The sequence below is a fragment of the Anabrus simplex genome, chromosome 2 (genome assembly GCF_040414725.1).
Source record: "Anabrus simplex isolate iqAnaSimp1 chromosome 2, ASM4041472v1, whole genome shotgun sequence".
Lineage (NCBI taxonomy): Eukaryota > Metazoa > Arthropoda > Insecta > Orthoptera > Tettigoniidae > Anabrus > Anabrus simplex.
Genome location: NC_090266.1, coordinates 987,858,930 through 987,874,687, shown reverse-complemented (window position 1 = coordinate 987,874,687; position 15,758 = coordinate 987,858,930). Strand labels below are relative to the sequence as shown.

Sequence of the window (15,758 nt, the reverse complement as noted above, 5' to 3'; positions counted from 1 at the left end):
GAACACCAGATTCAGCACCGCGATATTCACTATTCATTTTAAAGCCGACAGTGAGAAAAGGACTTCAACCATATGACAGCTAAGAAATGCATCTTCAGCAGCTCATAACGGCCAGAATGTGAAGGACTTTCCACATTCACAGTGACCAATAAGAGAAGGACCTTCGACTTTTGAAGGACCACCCTAAAACGGCAGAAATTTCATAACATACTCCAAATTCTGCTGTCATTGACTTAAAATCGGGAGAAAGAAGTAACTGATCAGGAGGTCGTGGGAAACTATGCAAAACATCAGGAGTCTCCCACGTAAATCGCGAGAGTTGGTAAGTATGGATTTGGTAATTGCTTGCCTTCAGTATTAACCTCATTTGTTTTAAGCAAGTTTAAGCAGGACCTTCAGCTACTTTGTGACAGTATATGAACACAACCTAGTCGATGGTTTTCACAATTATCGTACTAATCTTTCCCCTTGTGTATGGTCACTGGGGAATTTCTTGCTATTAATGGTATTTTCACAACTCTCTATTGTCTGTATTACTTACAGTAGTTTTTCCAATAGTTTTGCAAGGTTTGGTGCTTTTAGGCCATGGACCTATTTCTTTAGAACTTATCATCATTATTATTGTTGTTGTTAGGGTTTTGTAGAATACCCCTCCCTCTCCCTTTAACTTTAACCTTTAGTGTTTAAAGTGTGTATGTATCTCTAAATTTGTAACTTAATTTATAATGCTGGTCATGAAAGCTTCTCTTGTTTTGCACTTGTAGGACTTCCTTTTGAGATAGGCCTTTTCTGGAAATTAGTTTTCTCCATGTTTTAAATTCATTAATTCTTGGCATTTTTATACTGTTGTTCGTTATTTACTGTCATACATTTTCTGAACATAAAATTATGTCAAGTCCTTAAAGTTCTAATTTGAGATAGAAAGTGTAAATAAATATATCATTTGATCAAAGATAATCTTAAGGGCACTGTTCTTGAAAATCTGCACACATATTTATTTTAAATCTTTTTCTCCCTTTCTTTTTTTACCCACAAATATCCCTGATGGTGAAATTTCTCTTGAGATTAGATGTTTCTGCATTTTGTCGCATGACTTAGTCATTTACCTATTATCGCTAACCACACCTTTGTGCCCTGGGCCCTGTACATCCTGGTTGATCTTTAATGCATTCTGATTCCAAAAACAATAAATTAGATGGAGACAATAATATATATTGTAGTCTATTGGATGGCAACTGAACTGCAGTCATTAACTGCCATTTGTGGCTCCCCACAGTATGACTGTCCCTTGACCTACTTGAGTAGTATGAGCACATATTCACTCAGTATGACAGCACACCACACCATAGTATGGTACTAGAGTATCTTTCTTCCTAATACCACACTACACATTACATTTTCAAAATTACAATGCATCTAGCCATACATCGAATGCCATAATCGAGTAGTTTCTTGAATAGGAGTGAATGAAATCATATGGCCCGCCAAACGTCCTAATCTAAATCCAACTGAGCATCTATGGGATGAGGTGAAAGCCAAACCAGACCAGACCAGACCAGACTAGACCACCCCAAAATAGCTACAGAACGGTTCACCATGTTACAGGAGAAACGGAAAAAAAATACCTGCAGATATCTATCCCTTGACCTACTTGAGTAGTATGAGCACATATTCACTCGGTATGACACCACACCATACCACAGTATGGTACTAGATTATCTTTCTTCCTGATACCACACTACACTTTACATTTTCAAAATTACAATGCACTTGGCCATAGATCAAATGCCATAATCGAGTAGTTTCTTGAAATGGGAGTGAATGAAATCATATGGCCGGCCAAACGTCCTAATCTAAATCCAACTGAGCATCTATGGGATGAGCTGAAAGCCAGACCAGACCAGACCACCCCAAAATAGCTACAGAACGGTTCTTCATGTTACAGGAGAAATGGAAAAAAGATACCTGCAAATATCTACCACAGTCCTTGCTTTACTGATGCATAGAACTACCAAGTTTGCCAACTCTCATATGAAGGGGAGTGGATCGACTTCCTGTTTGTGACACCTGATACAGTCCAATGGATAAACTCACTAAACCTCAGATTGTAAATAATAATAATAATGTTATTTGCTTTATGTCCAACCTACAACGTTTGTGGTTTCGGAGATGCCGAGGTGTCAGAATTTAGTCCCTCAGGAGTTCTTGTATGTGCCAGCAAATCTACTGACACAAGGCTGGCGTATTTGAGCATCCTTAATTAGCGTACCACCGGATTGAACCAGGATCAAGTTGGTCAAAAGGCCAGCACCTCAACCATCTGAGCCACTCAGCCTGGCATTGTAAATATTATAAATAATGCTAGTACAGTAAGTTAAATGTTTTTTTTTCTTTTCTGCAAGCCTCATTATGTATGCTTTGGCAATAAATAAATAAATAAATAAATAAATAAATAAATAAATAAATAAATAAATAAATAAATAAATAAATAAATAAATAAATAAATAAATAAATAAATGTGCACATAGATCTCAATATTTCCTTTCCATCTTATTCATTAATCTGCATTTCCTTGGGTAAATCCTTCCAGGTATATATCATCGATAGAGTTCGTGGTTTATAGCATTTCAAAATCAGATATTTAGAATTTTGTAGCAAATCAGTTAAAAATTGGCATAATTGGTGAAATTGCACATGCAAGAGTTGGGAGTAAAGTCATACTGTTTGATCACACATTGCTTGTCATGCAGTTTTGAATTATTAACTAAAAAAAAACACACACACATATATATATATTTACAAATTTACCAACATAATTTCAAAGTGAAAAATACTATTCTGAATGTAGTCATTTATCACAGTACAACATGCCAATAGTTTGAATGATGTCCTCCTTCATTTGAGACCACCTATCAGTTAAAATCATGTTGTACTTGCTAAACAACCTCTCTACATCGACACTGTTCGTAGGGGCCCAAATGCACTGCAGTGATGCCGAAGCAGAAGAAGGAAACTTTAACCTAAGTGCCATCAAAATTTGAAGAGTGTCAGTGTTTTTTCCATTTTAATGTTCTGCAGCATCTGTTGGTGATATGCCTCGCAGCCCTCGTCAAACTGATCAAGAGTGACACTTCTAAAAAGTGGCAACATATGCTTTTTTTTTCTTTGCTAGTTGCTTTACGTCGCTCCGACTCAGATGGGTCTTATGGCGACATATGCTTCAGAGACACAAGTGATTTGGGTTCCAGAGCACTGTTTTGCACTGCAACGGCAGGATTAAATAAATTGCACACTTCGTTGAAAAACACGTTAGTATCACTGACACTCGTGTTCTTAGAGAGCTTAGTTATGCATTTAAGCATACACTGCTTAAACTGCACCTTAATTTCTTCTTTCCTTGTATAATTTCTGCAACTCTCCAGCAGGTCACTTCTTTTCAATGGAAACCATCTATCAGCACACCACTTCAATTCTCCACAAATAGTGGAAAGATCATCCCACAACTTGTAAGCATACGGATAGAACGATCCCTCCAGTACTGTGAGTGCTGCAATAATTTTCACAGATACCTGTGAAACAAACATCTAAACTTTCAGTAAGGGAAGCATATCTTGATCTCTAAACATATCCAACACTGAATGGCCACTACTATTTAGGGAATTCTCATCAAGAGAGCTGAAGAATTCTACCAGGGGTGTGAAGTACTTGTCAAGATATGGAACTGAGCGAAACCAAGAGTTCCATCGGGTGATGACAGGAGCTGGGAACAACAGTGCATTCCAAATTTATATACTAGCTCTTCAACTTCTTGCAGTGGAGAAAAGTCATCTCAAGTTTTGAGACTGTGACAGTTCCTTGAGAATAACATCCCCCACAAGATGCAACTTATGTGTAAAGCACTGGAAGTGAAGAAGATGGTCTCCAATTATCATCTGTAATGGCTGGAAACACTGTACCCATGTATCTAGTAGAGTCTGACACTAAACCCAGCACGTTTTCATAATCAATATTATAGTCTTTGAGAGCACCAATGATGGCTCGACTGTATGTTGTCCCGTTGGCAGCATCCAAAAATTAACAGCTTGCCAAATAAACTTGTTCTGCAGTCTGCATGATCGTTCTGAATAGAACAGCAAAGACACATCCAACTCAGTTGTCTGATGTCTCGTTTGCGTTTACTGCAATGGTCTTCCCTTCCAATGCAGCAATCACTTCTGCCCTTGCTGAATCTCTGCAATGTGGAACATAAATCAGGCACCTGATTTAAAATTAAAGTATAATTATTGAGATTTAATATTAACATACTTAAAATAGGAGCAGTCTAAAAGAAAGATTGAATAACAGCCGTTAGCTGTTATTAATAGTTGTGTCAAAGGTACAAAGTACAGTGCTTATTTATAAAGTTATTTACATAACAAAATAACAGTCTATCATTTCATTGCAGTTTGTGCTGAGCTCTGTATAAATTTTAATTGAATTATTAAAATATTGTCCACTGAATATACCAGAAATACATCTGAAATTCTGATAATTACAAAAAGTTGAAATATTTCTCCATTTGACTTGTTTATAAAACTATTTACAAATACTACACATTACAATTTGTCAGAATGTTAGAAAATAAATTCCAGCGACATGAAGAATAGCTAACTGAGACCTTAATCAGAAATAATGTCATAATAATTGAAAAATGATCTGGTTGTAGTCTTTGGTTCAAGATTTTTGACTTGCAATAAGTAATTGATGATTTATCATTAGGCGTAAACCAACAACTTGTTTTGAACATTTTGACGTATTTACATACTTAAAATAGAAGCAGTTTGAAAGAATTAAATAACACTATTTGATATTATTGTGAACAACAATATTAACAGCCATTGGCTCTTGATTAATTGTTGTGTCAATGGTACATAGTACATTGTTTAGTAGCAGTGGTCTATTTTGAATTTTAAAAATAAAACAGTTTTTTTAGAATGTCAGGAAACACATTCCAGCGATATGAGAATATTAAATTGAGATCTTCTTCAGAACGAATATCGTAAAAAAATTTGAAAAACCATCTGGTTGAAGTTTTTAGTTTGAGATTTTTTAACTTGCAAAAGGATTGATGATATAACATTTGGCGTAGATTATAGGGGAGAGAACAAATGTTGAAGTAAAACAACAACTTAATAGGAGTATCTTGACTTAAAATAAGCCTTCATTAATCTTGATAGTGAAGTGAAGTTGTGAGTTTTACAGCTTCATGGTGTTGGTGCAGTCTGAAAGCTAGCATGTTGGTCAAACGGGACATCTAAATTTGTGATGGATTGTGTGAATGCCGATCATGTGTAGACTGTCCCTTAGACCGCCAAGACGTTATTTACTCTTGTCGAGTGTTGTCGGGCTAATTGTCGACAAATTGTAACATCTTAGATATTAAGACACTAGACATCTAAGACACTAGTGTACTCTGTAAGTTTTAATAATTCATCCTGCTATTCTTTCAGAAATATAAATTCCCTGAATGATTTAATAACTTGTTTGAAAAGGACCAGACATCTTTACACTACCAAATATAATAAATTATAATCATCTCTCCCTAAAACGTTTTCATTTTCAGTTAAAAGATATGGATATCAATATGCTACATTTTGCTCCAAAGACAGGAGGAGAACCAAGCACCTTCTAAAAAGATCATGTTAATAATGTTTCAGTTATATTTATAAACATAAATTGTGCAAAACCATTCAGAAATTCCTTCATTTTTTACAGATTCTGAAAGTTTTCAGAAAATGGTCCGAGTAGAAAAAATATCCAACAGGATTTTGAACAGTAAAGAGATATAAACAAAGATTTTGGTACATACAATCCAGGAGTTTGCTACAATGGCACAAACATCAAACATAATATTGATGATGAAGTGACCACAAAATTGGCATCATCCCTGCTGAGAATATGAATATTCATCAAATGGACATGAAGAGCAATGGACACACCAGTACTCACACTTGATCACTCTAGGAAATGAGTCTGGTTCACTGAATCCATTATTCAGCAATATTATCTTGATAACAAGGCATGTGAGCACCATTTATCTAAGTATAAGTTGACAGTCAAGAACCACTATGAGGAGAATAAAATCCAATAAGAGAAATGTAATGTCCAGGACAATATTTTACTGGTAAATTCGTGAGATGTAATGCATTCCACCAAAATAACCATTAAGGAACCCAGATAATCACTTGCTAACAGGCATATCGTCTGATGACAGCATTCTCTTAAGCAGAAAAGTGTTCTTTCACACAACACAAGTTGTTCTGGAACGGTTTGAAGAACTGCAGGAATTCACAGATTATATTGAAGCAGCTCATTTCATAGTATCATGAACTTGCAACTTCACAGAAGTTTGTAGATCTTGGTACATAGTTTGATGGATCAGAAATAATTTCAGCTGCTTTAAGAGACCACACAAATTTTCAATTCCTTCTTGGTGAGCCTGCTAGCTTAACAACATTACTAACTTCTCATTGATGCTGCAGCTGTTTAAATATGGCAGTGTATGTACGAATTTTGAAACAGATATTTACTTACAACTTCGTGATCCTTTAGTTTATGATAACTAGACATAAAGTCATTCAATTCTACTGTAACTTTTCATTGGAAATTAATAATCTTGTATTTTTTGCATTTTTTTGTACTTTCCCCTCTTGGTTATATATTTAAATGTCTCAGCAGTTCACTGTCTAGTTTTGCCTCTTAATTTTTTTGTGTTGGATGGTGCTAAGCTATAACGAAGAATTATGACTGTCAGGCATTTGAACCAGCAGGTGCCTTCAATGAATTTTTTTTCTGAATAACTGTTTCTTCTAATTTGCAGTTAGATATCAAGGATATCTTTGGACCAAATGCAAACCTATCAGCAATGCTGATGACTGAGGAACCAAGCTACATCACTAATGTGTTCCATAAAGCAAAAATAGAGGTGAATGAAGAAGGCAGTATAGCAGGAGCTGGAACAGGTAACACATTTGAAAAGAGCACTTTAGTTTTCGTAAACATTCTTTTATATGATGTTCATCTCTGATCTAGAGAGATAAAAATCAATCCTAATTTATCTTCAAAAATGTAATAAGAGTTCTGTCTGTACACTGGTCAGAATTTTTAACAAATTCATATTTTTGTGTTGGTCATGTCCAGAATCAGAAGGAAATGCATGCATGCATACATACATCATTATAAACTAGTCTAAACGCCTCCATGAATTTACTAAATTCCACCGCAGTCCTCTGTTTATAACTAGTCCTGTGGCATTGTTTAGTTCTATACCTCTTATCTGTAAATCATTAAAAACTGAGTCTAACCTTCATCATCTTGGTCTTCCTCTACATCTGTTATCATCCATTGTCGAATCCATCATTCTCCTAGGTAACCTGCCCTCCTCCATTTGCCTCACACAACCTCACAACTGAAGCCCACTAATGCTTACAGTTTCATCAATCGATTTCATTCCTCTTAGCCATTTGCACCTCATTCCGAGTACCCTCCTGACATTGTTTCCACCTGTCTATACCAGTGATCATTCTCGTTACTTTCATGTCTATTACTTCTAACTTGTGAATAAAATATGCTGAGTCCACCCAGCCTCCAATCCTATAAAGCAAAGCTGGTCTGAAAACAGACTAGTGTAAAGATAGTTTCGCCTGGGAGCTGACTTCCTTCCTACAGAATACTGCTGAACACCCAAGTTCAAGCTCACTGCATTAGCTTTGCTGCAGCTTGATTCAATTACATTATATAAATTTCATTCCGTATTGATGTTCTCACTTTCACAAAGTAAACATCATCTTAATAAATGAAATATATTGTATTGAACAGGAGGATTTAGTAAACATTTATTTTGTGAAGCCTTGATTCAATCTCACTTAATATACCAGTCCCCAAGTAGAGCTAACATCTTTCCACTCAGTACTCTGTCATATGCCTTCTCTATATCAATGAAACATAAACATAACTGTCTATTACTCTCGTAACATTTTTCAATTACCTGACGCATATCGAAAATCTGATCCTGATAACACCTCTGTAGTCTGAAACCACACTAGTTTTCATCCAACTTGATCTCAACCACTGATCGCATCCTCCCTTCCAAAATGCTAGTGAACACCTTGCCTGGTATACTGATCAATGGAACACCTTGATAATTGTTACAATCCTTGCTGTTCTCTTGCTTATAGATAAGTGCAATTACTGATTTCATCCAATCAGAAGGTATGTTACTAATATTCAGTGCCAATCTTATTACTCTATGAAGCCATTTCATCCCTGCTTTCCAACTATATTTCACCATTTCAGGTCTAATTTAATCCATTCCTGCTGTTTTATGACAATGGAATTTATTTACTGTCTTTTCCATGCATACCTGCCAACTTTTACGGTTTGTCCATAAATTTATGGTTTTATGGATGAACTATAATATTTCATGATTTTATGTACCAAGATCCTCTTTTTAAAACTTGCACCAGAACAAGCTTCTGCATGCCACCGATACACGCGGTGTGACCAGCGAATATTCGATACATTGCTCTGATTTGTATTAATCCGATCGTTACAGTCTTTGACTAGGAATACGGGATGCATCCTGAATCCCAGTTGATCAATATCGATTTGCTTGTGTTGAAAGAGACTGACTCTTGGATAACTGTAAGCTTGTTCTTTGCATTGGTTCGTTCGATAATAACATTTACCGTCCTGTATAAAAATTAGTTTGTTTGTTCTTCACCACAAATTACAAAACATAGGTTATGTTGTAGCTACAAAAAACAAAACAAAAAACAACAATGTGAATTATGTTCGTTGCTTAATTTGCTTCATATTTATTGCCACGTATTGCGAAGCTGAGGTTATGTAGTTGTGCAGTAACGTGAGTTGTGTTCGTAGCTTATTTTGTCTTATGATCATTGTTTATCGGTAATCATAAGTAAATCTACGAAAACATCAGGTGTTTAGGGAAACCTATTCTTTGAGTTTCCATGTATACTGAAATCAAACAAAGATGACAAATTTGTGTTTTTGTACTGTGTGCTCTTGTGATATTAACATAGCACATGGCAGCAAAAACGACCTAACTAATCATGTAAAGTATGTTAAACATCTTGGTAATTTGAAATCTAAGGAAGAAAATCGGAAAATAAACTTTTTTTTGCCAAAGCTGGAGATAATATCTGCGATGTAATAAAGGCCGAGTATTTGTTCACTTCTTTTTTAGTGGAACACAACATTCCATTGAGTGCAACTGATCATACAGGAGCTCTGTTCAGAAAGATGTTTCCTACGTTGGAAATCACAAAAAAAAGTATTGTAGTTGCAAAAAACTTGTGTCCTAAACAATATGGTGCGTACTGCAACACAGGATGTTGTTCCTTGTCTACAGAGTAATCCATTTTCATTGTCGACAGATGGAAGCAATGATACCGATTCCAAGTTCAAGAAATTATTGTAAGTATTGTTTTATCGGTACCAGCATTCGAAGGGGATTTGACAGGGTGCAACGTAGGAAAGCTGCTATTGTCGCATTTGGAAATAAATAAAGTGCCTACCGAGCTGGATAGCTGCAATCGCTTAAGTGCGGCCATTATCCAGTATTTGGGAGATAGTAGGTTTGAACCCCACTGTCGGCAGCCCTGAAAATGGTTTTCCGTGGTTTCCCGTTTTCACACCAGGCTGTACCTTAATTAAGGCCACGGCCACTTTCTTCCCACTCCTAGCCCTTTCCTGACCCACTGTCGCCATAAGACCTATCTGTGTCGGTGCGACGTAAAGCAACTAGTAAAAAAAAAAAAAAAAAAAAAAAAAAAAAAAAAAAAAAAAAAAAAAAAAATAATAAAGTGCCAATTAAGAACTGTCTGGCATTCTGTTCTGACAATGCTCCTGTTATGATTGGACAGAAAAATGGAGTTCTAGCAATTTTCAAAGCTCATCAGGATATTTTTGGTATTGGTTGCAGCTGCCATCTAAAAAAGCTGTTGCAACTTTACCAGTTAGAATTAAGGAGATTCTTGTTGATATTTTCTATTACTTGGAGAAGAATGCCAAAAGAAAAGAATGTATGCATGCAAGTATGCATGGAAAATAAACAAAGAAGTTGAAGCATGTGTGTACAAGATGATTATCCCTAGCCAGGTGTTTAGACAGATTATTAGATCAGTGGGATCCACTTCTTTCATTTTTAGGGGTGAGGTGATAGTGTGTGCTCCAATTATTTCTGCCAATTTATCTTTTTCTACTACTCCCAAAGGACACAGTAGATCTGATGACAAACAAATGAAAAGAGTGTGATTCTCCATCCTCCTCCTCATCCTCTGTCAAAAGAATGGCATGTTCTTCCAAATATGACTCACCAGTTCTCAGGAACGTGGACTACATCTCGTGAAGAAAAGCTGTTGATGTTTCTTTCCTTTGACCTAAACAGGGCATTTTGTACTTTTTTACAACATGTGATTATCCTATCATTTGATATGATCAATACTGTCCTTCAGAGTGCTTCCCCACATATGCATGTACTGTTTGAATTAATGATGGATCTATCGAAACAGATGCTCACAAAGTTTGTCAAGCCAACTGTAGTTAATACAGTCTGCATTGCTTGATGTCCATTATCACCCAATCTAGAATCAGAAGGATGAAGAAGAACTGGTAATTGGCATTCAAACTTCAAACTTGGTTAAGGCGCTACAAGATGAAGACAAATCTGTTTTTCTCATCAGTCAGAAACTATTTCTGTGCAGCCCATGACTACATGGTTAACAAGTTCCCTTTTAAGAACAATGTGCTAAAACATGCACAGGTTACTAAACTTTATGCTATTGAAGAAGCACAGTTTTCTTCGGTTAATTTATTTTTGGAGAAGTTTCCTTTTATTTTGTGTAAGAGAGAAAATGAAACAAGAGATGATGCTGTGAATGAACTCAAAAGCCAGTTTGTGGCACTTCAGATAGACTACTTATCTAGTGTTGTAAGTAACCAAGCAACAAATGATTCAAAATAGGCACAGTTGTTGAATATCCGTGGAGCTGATGGACATTATAAATATGAAAGGATCTCTAGATTCATGCTGTCTGTTCTTACCATATTACATAGTAATATATAGTGTGAATAAATTTTTAGCTTGATTAAGAACAATAGGACACAGTTCAGGTCATCAGTGTCCAATGGAACTCCGGAAGCCATTTCCATTCTGAAGACCAGAAGTTCTGAAGCATGTTATACAAACAAGCCACAACTTAAGCTGTTAAATCAGAATGAAGATGTGCGTGTGATGGTGTAAATAATGTAAATTACTTGGGTGCATTCTTATGTGCAGCAACATACTCTTTACTTCAAAGTTTTAATTAGTCGTGTGCATAAACAAATTACATTGTGCAAGTAGATTTCATTGATGCATTTTGAAGATATTTGTGTTAGTGTAACTCAGGTGAAATATTTTATTCCTTATAATGTCATTGGCTGCATGTAGTGTTTTATATTAATGCTGTTGAACTCATAATTATCTGAAGTAAAGAAAATACATGAATTTTGTCATGTTTTATTGCATTGGGTTCCCGCATATTTTGACGTACAGGGATTTTACTGATAGGTCATTTGGAAAGTTGGCAGGTATGTCCACGCCCGAGGGCATAATTTCACCAACATCATTGTCCACCTTCCCACGAGCTCAGTTGTTCGTGACATCAACAGAAAAAATTAATTTTACACTGAGATTTTCTAAATATTCCTTCCAATGATTTCCTGGAATCTAAAATGATTTCAACTGATTTTCTAAAACACTATTCATTTAATTTTTCCCAACCTTTCTAAGATTCTTTATTACTGTCAGGAATGATTTCCCCGCTGCCTGACCTAGCCTTTCCAGGTTATTACCAAAATCATCCCATGACTTCTTGTCTGTTAGATCATCAGCCCAGAGGCTGGTTGGATCCCCAAATAGCATCACCAAAGGTTATGCGGTTATAGAGAAACCACAAAAGCCAATGGGGGCACCAAAATGAGGCGTACAAGGCAAGATGAGGAGTGGGATAGTTTGCCATTGCTTTCCTCTGTTGGCTAGAAAATGCTAATGCAGCAAAACTGACCCTATAAGGAACAACATAACAATCAGACATACTGGTTGTAATCCGAATGCCATTACTCAACACCACCCATACTCCAGCAGCTTCCATATCGTCACAGCCGAGGATGAGACTGGGATCAGAGCAAGCTACATTTTTGCTCTAGCCTGCATTCAACAATGATTGGCTCCACTCTGTTACTTTTGTCTGTGTACAATTTTCTTTCTGCATCAGTCCTTGTTTGGAGCCAATTCTGATATGCCTTCCTTTCAAGTTTACAAGCTGCCCTCACTTCATCATTCCACCATGATGTTCGCTTTTGCTCAATTTTCCAATTTTTAAATTTCCATCATGTATGTAAATGAATCGCAAGGAAGTGGATGAACAAAACTGAATAAAAGTTTACATAGAAGGCCAGGGGAGAAGACACTAAAATTGAGGGAAAAAAATTATTTTACACGAGCTAAAAGTAGTTTAGGGGAAAGTCTAAAAATTCTCAAATATCTCTTAATACTGCTCCTATCAATTCATGTTAAATAACACAATTAGTAGAAAATAACATTTCCAATGTTTCATATTTCATGCATTTTTACTATGCGAGGAATGATAAGAAGATAATCACAGTTATTACATTTTTTTCACAAACTTGCAATTATCTCTGGAAATATAGTCCTATCTCGTCGCCATAAGACCTATCTGTGTCGGTGCGACGTAAAGCCCCTAGCAAAAAAAAAAAATATAGTCCTATCAAAAAGTGTACAAAACAAACATTATAGATTTCATTCTGAATATCTTATATCTGATATACTTTTACCATGAAAGCTTTAACAATACAGATATTCATTAACCCAGGTTTTTATTGCCAAGTCCCTCAACAGCGAGCATCACTGTAATGGAAATATTGTTTTGCTGTCACGATAAAGTAACTGGCAATGGTAGGGACTGTTTCAGATTGATTTTGTAAGATGCAAAACTGCATGATCATTAGCCCCTTTTGATCAGGAACATAATGAAGATGACTATCAAAATTAATTTAAAATCACTCAAAAAATGAGATAAAAGGGAATTGTAAAGAGGAAGTGTTCTGTCTCATAGCAAGGGATTTTTACATGACTAGGTCATTGGCCCAGCACACAACCCCCTTGGGGGGCTGCCCCCCTTCAGCCATCAGGATGGCTCTACTTTTTGTCTGGGTGGTCTCTCAGCCTTTGTGGGTCCCTCCACCTCCCACAAGGAAGCGGGTTCCTCTGTTTTTACAGCTGGCCACTGACTTACTGACAAGCATGAGCCAGTCCCCAAAGTGACGAGGAATGAGGTGAAGGATGATGCAAATGCGATGAACTAGTATAACTTGGAAACAATTCTCTAAACCCATGGGTAAATTGTGAAAATATAAAGCTTGATTAGTAGGTGTTACTATTGGTTTTACTTTTATTATTATTATTATTATTATTATTATTATTATCTACGTTGTTATGTACGACAGGTTGTCATTACAGACTTTATTTGGTATAAATCGTAGTCATACCATTATTAGTGTGTTATACGATCTGTCCCGCTTCCGCTTTGCCCAGTACAAATCTCACATGGAGTGACCAGGATTTGAACCACGGTATCTAGCAGTAAGAGGCCGGCGTGCTGCCGGATGTAGTGCAACACAGGGTAATAGTCTAGAACAACGCATCCTTGTCACTTGAGCTTTACAGAATATTCTATCCATTTGTACATAGGTTACTGGAGAGTCGAGAAGATATGAGAAAGCATGGTGTGTCATACTTTTCTAGAAGCCTGGCCAGGCAAGGTATATAAAGAGAGAGTCTTGGGTTGTTGAGTTCAGTTAGAGGAGTTGTTAGCGAAAGTCGCTAGTCAAATTCAGTGTGTGAACTCATGTTGTGATTTTGTTGTATTGACATGCTAATGTAGCAGTCAAGTGTTTTATTCATAATTGTGGTTCATTAATGTGTGTGTAATGTGTATATCATTTGTAAATAAAACAGTGTACACAATTGACAGCATCTCGTGTGTGCGTCTTTGTGATTACGATAACTAGCGACCGTGTGACAGGATTGAAGAATGATTTTCAGTAGTGAATAAGAGTGTAAGTGGAAATCAGAAGAAAATGAAAGTCGATACTGGAAAATATGTCTGTAAAACAACTTCAAGACGAACTCGCAAAACAAAATATTCTGACAAACCAAAGTAAGAGAACACTGAAGACACAGCTAGAAGATGACCTCATTAAAAACGGGGAAGATCACAAAAGGTTTTTTTCATTGAGGTGGACAAACAACCGGACTAATCATGGGAAGATGAGGTAAATATTACCACAATGTGTTCCAACCTAATGAGCATGATGCAGATACTCGATTCCAGCTTAACAGAACAGATTTCACATGTTAATTCCGCCTTAAAGGAACATATATCCGACAATGTTTTGAAAGTAAATGACAAAATTTCAGACGAAATTTCTCGAGATAATATATTACAGTAGAGTCTCGCTCAACCGACCTTCGCTTATCCGACATTCCGTATTATTCGACACTGGTAGACTTTTAAAGTAACAAATTTCATGGTTGGGTTCCGTATTGAGTTACGACTTAACTTAAAAATGAGTACAAAATTTTATTGTTCCACCTTCTCAATACTTAAAATCATTTAACTTTTATCAAAACATTACAATATAATAATAACAGGTACAAGTTTCGGTCCGATTGTAATTGTAACCGAGGTCATCATAGATAAAAAGATTATATCAGCAAAACATCTGATTTCTTTAAAGATAGTTCTTTCTCCATAGTTAAAAAAGACCCCACACAAAAAGTCCAGAGACTCCTAAAACAAACCTTAAAAAAATTCTTCCTTTCTGCTCACGGAACAAGAAAAAAGCCAGCTTATTAGTATGAACCTCGGACTTCCAACAACTAGAGCTCTTCCTAAAGTTCATAAAGCCGGTGTGCCCATTCGCCCAATCATCAATTTTAGACCGAGTCCCTTGTATAAAACTACGCAATTTATCCAAAAGTTTCTAAGTAAAAATTACCTTTTTTTATCTAAGAAGTCGGTTAGAAACTCCTTCGAATTAATAGACAAACTTAATAACTTTAACATGCGTCCTGACTATTCACTTAATTCCTTTGACATTGTTAATATGTACCCCAGTATACCAATTTCTAAACTAATTCCCATCATCAAAAATAATCTAAATAAAACGGTTACCTGAGTAAACTGGATATCCAAGATTTTATTACATTGCTCAAATTGGTAGTTAACAACAACTTTTTTATGTTTAATGGTACTATTTACCAACAAAATGGTCTAGCAATGGGTTCACCGGCTTCCGGGATTCTCACAGAAATCTATTTAGACTTTCTCGAGAACACAAATATCAACAATAAATTTGATAACATCATTTTTTGGGCTAGATACGTTGACGATGTCCTTGTAGTTATTAACGAGAACCTGCAAGATGCTAATACCACACTTCTAACATTAAATAACATCGATCCTCACATTAAGTTCACTTTGGAGTCAGAAGTAGATCAAAAAATCAATTTTTTGGATCTTACCATTACTAGACAACAGGAATCCTTAACCTACAAGATATACAGAAAACCCACCCATTCGGCCGTCACAATCCGACAAGATTCATTTCATCCCTTCCCCCACAAAAAA

The 15,758-nt window shown here is 36.1% G+C and overlaps 2 protein-coding genes across 3 annotated transcripts in view; one reads left to right on the top strand and one right to left on the bottom strand.

The window, feature by feature from the left end:
• The window catches only part of LOC136863754 (constitutive coactivator of peroxisome proliferator-activated receptor gamma), a 1,011,420-nt gene that overhangs the window by 514,567 nt on the left and 481,095 nt on the right, over positions 1-15,758 (bottom strand). The gene's annotated exons all lie outside the window — the stretch shown is intronic.
• The window catches only part of LOC136864906 (uncharacterized), a 349,415-nt gene that overhangs the window by 308,733 nt on the left and 24,924 nt on the right, over positions 1-15,758 (top strand). Inside the window, exon 14 of the mRNA XM_068226495.1 lies at positions 6,860-7,001. Coding sequence (XP_068082596.1) covers positions 6,860-7,001 — 142 coding nt within the window. The remainder of the gene's footprint in view (positions 1-6,859; positions 7,002-15,758) is intronic.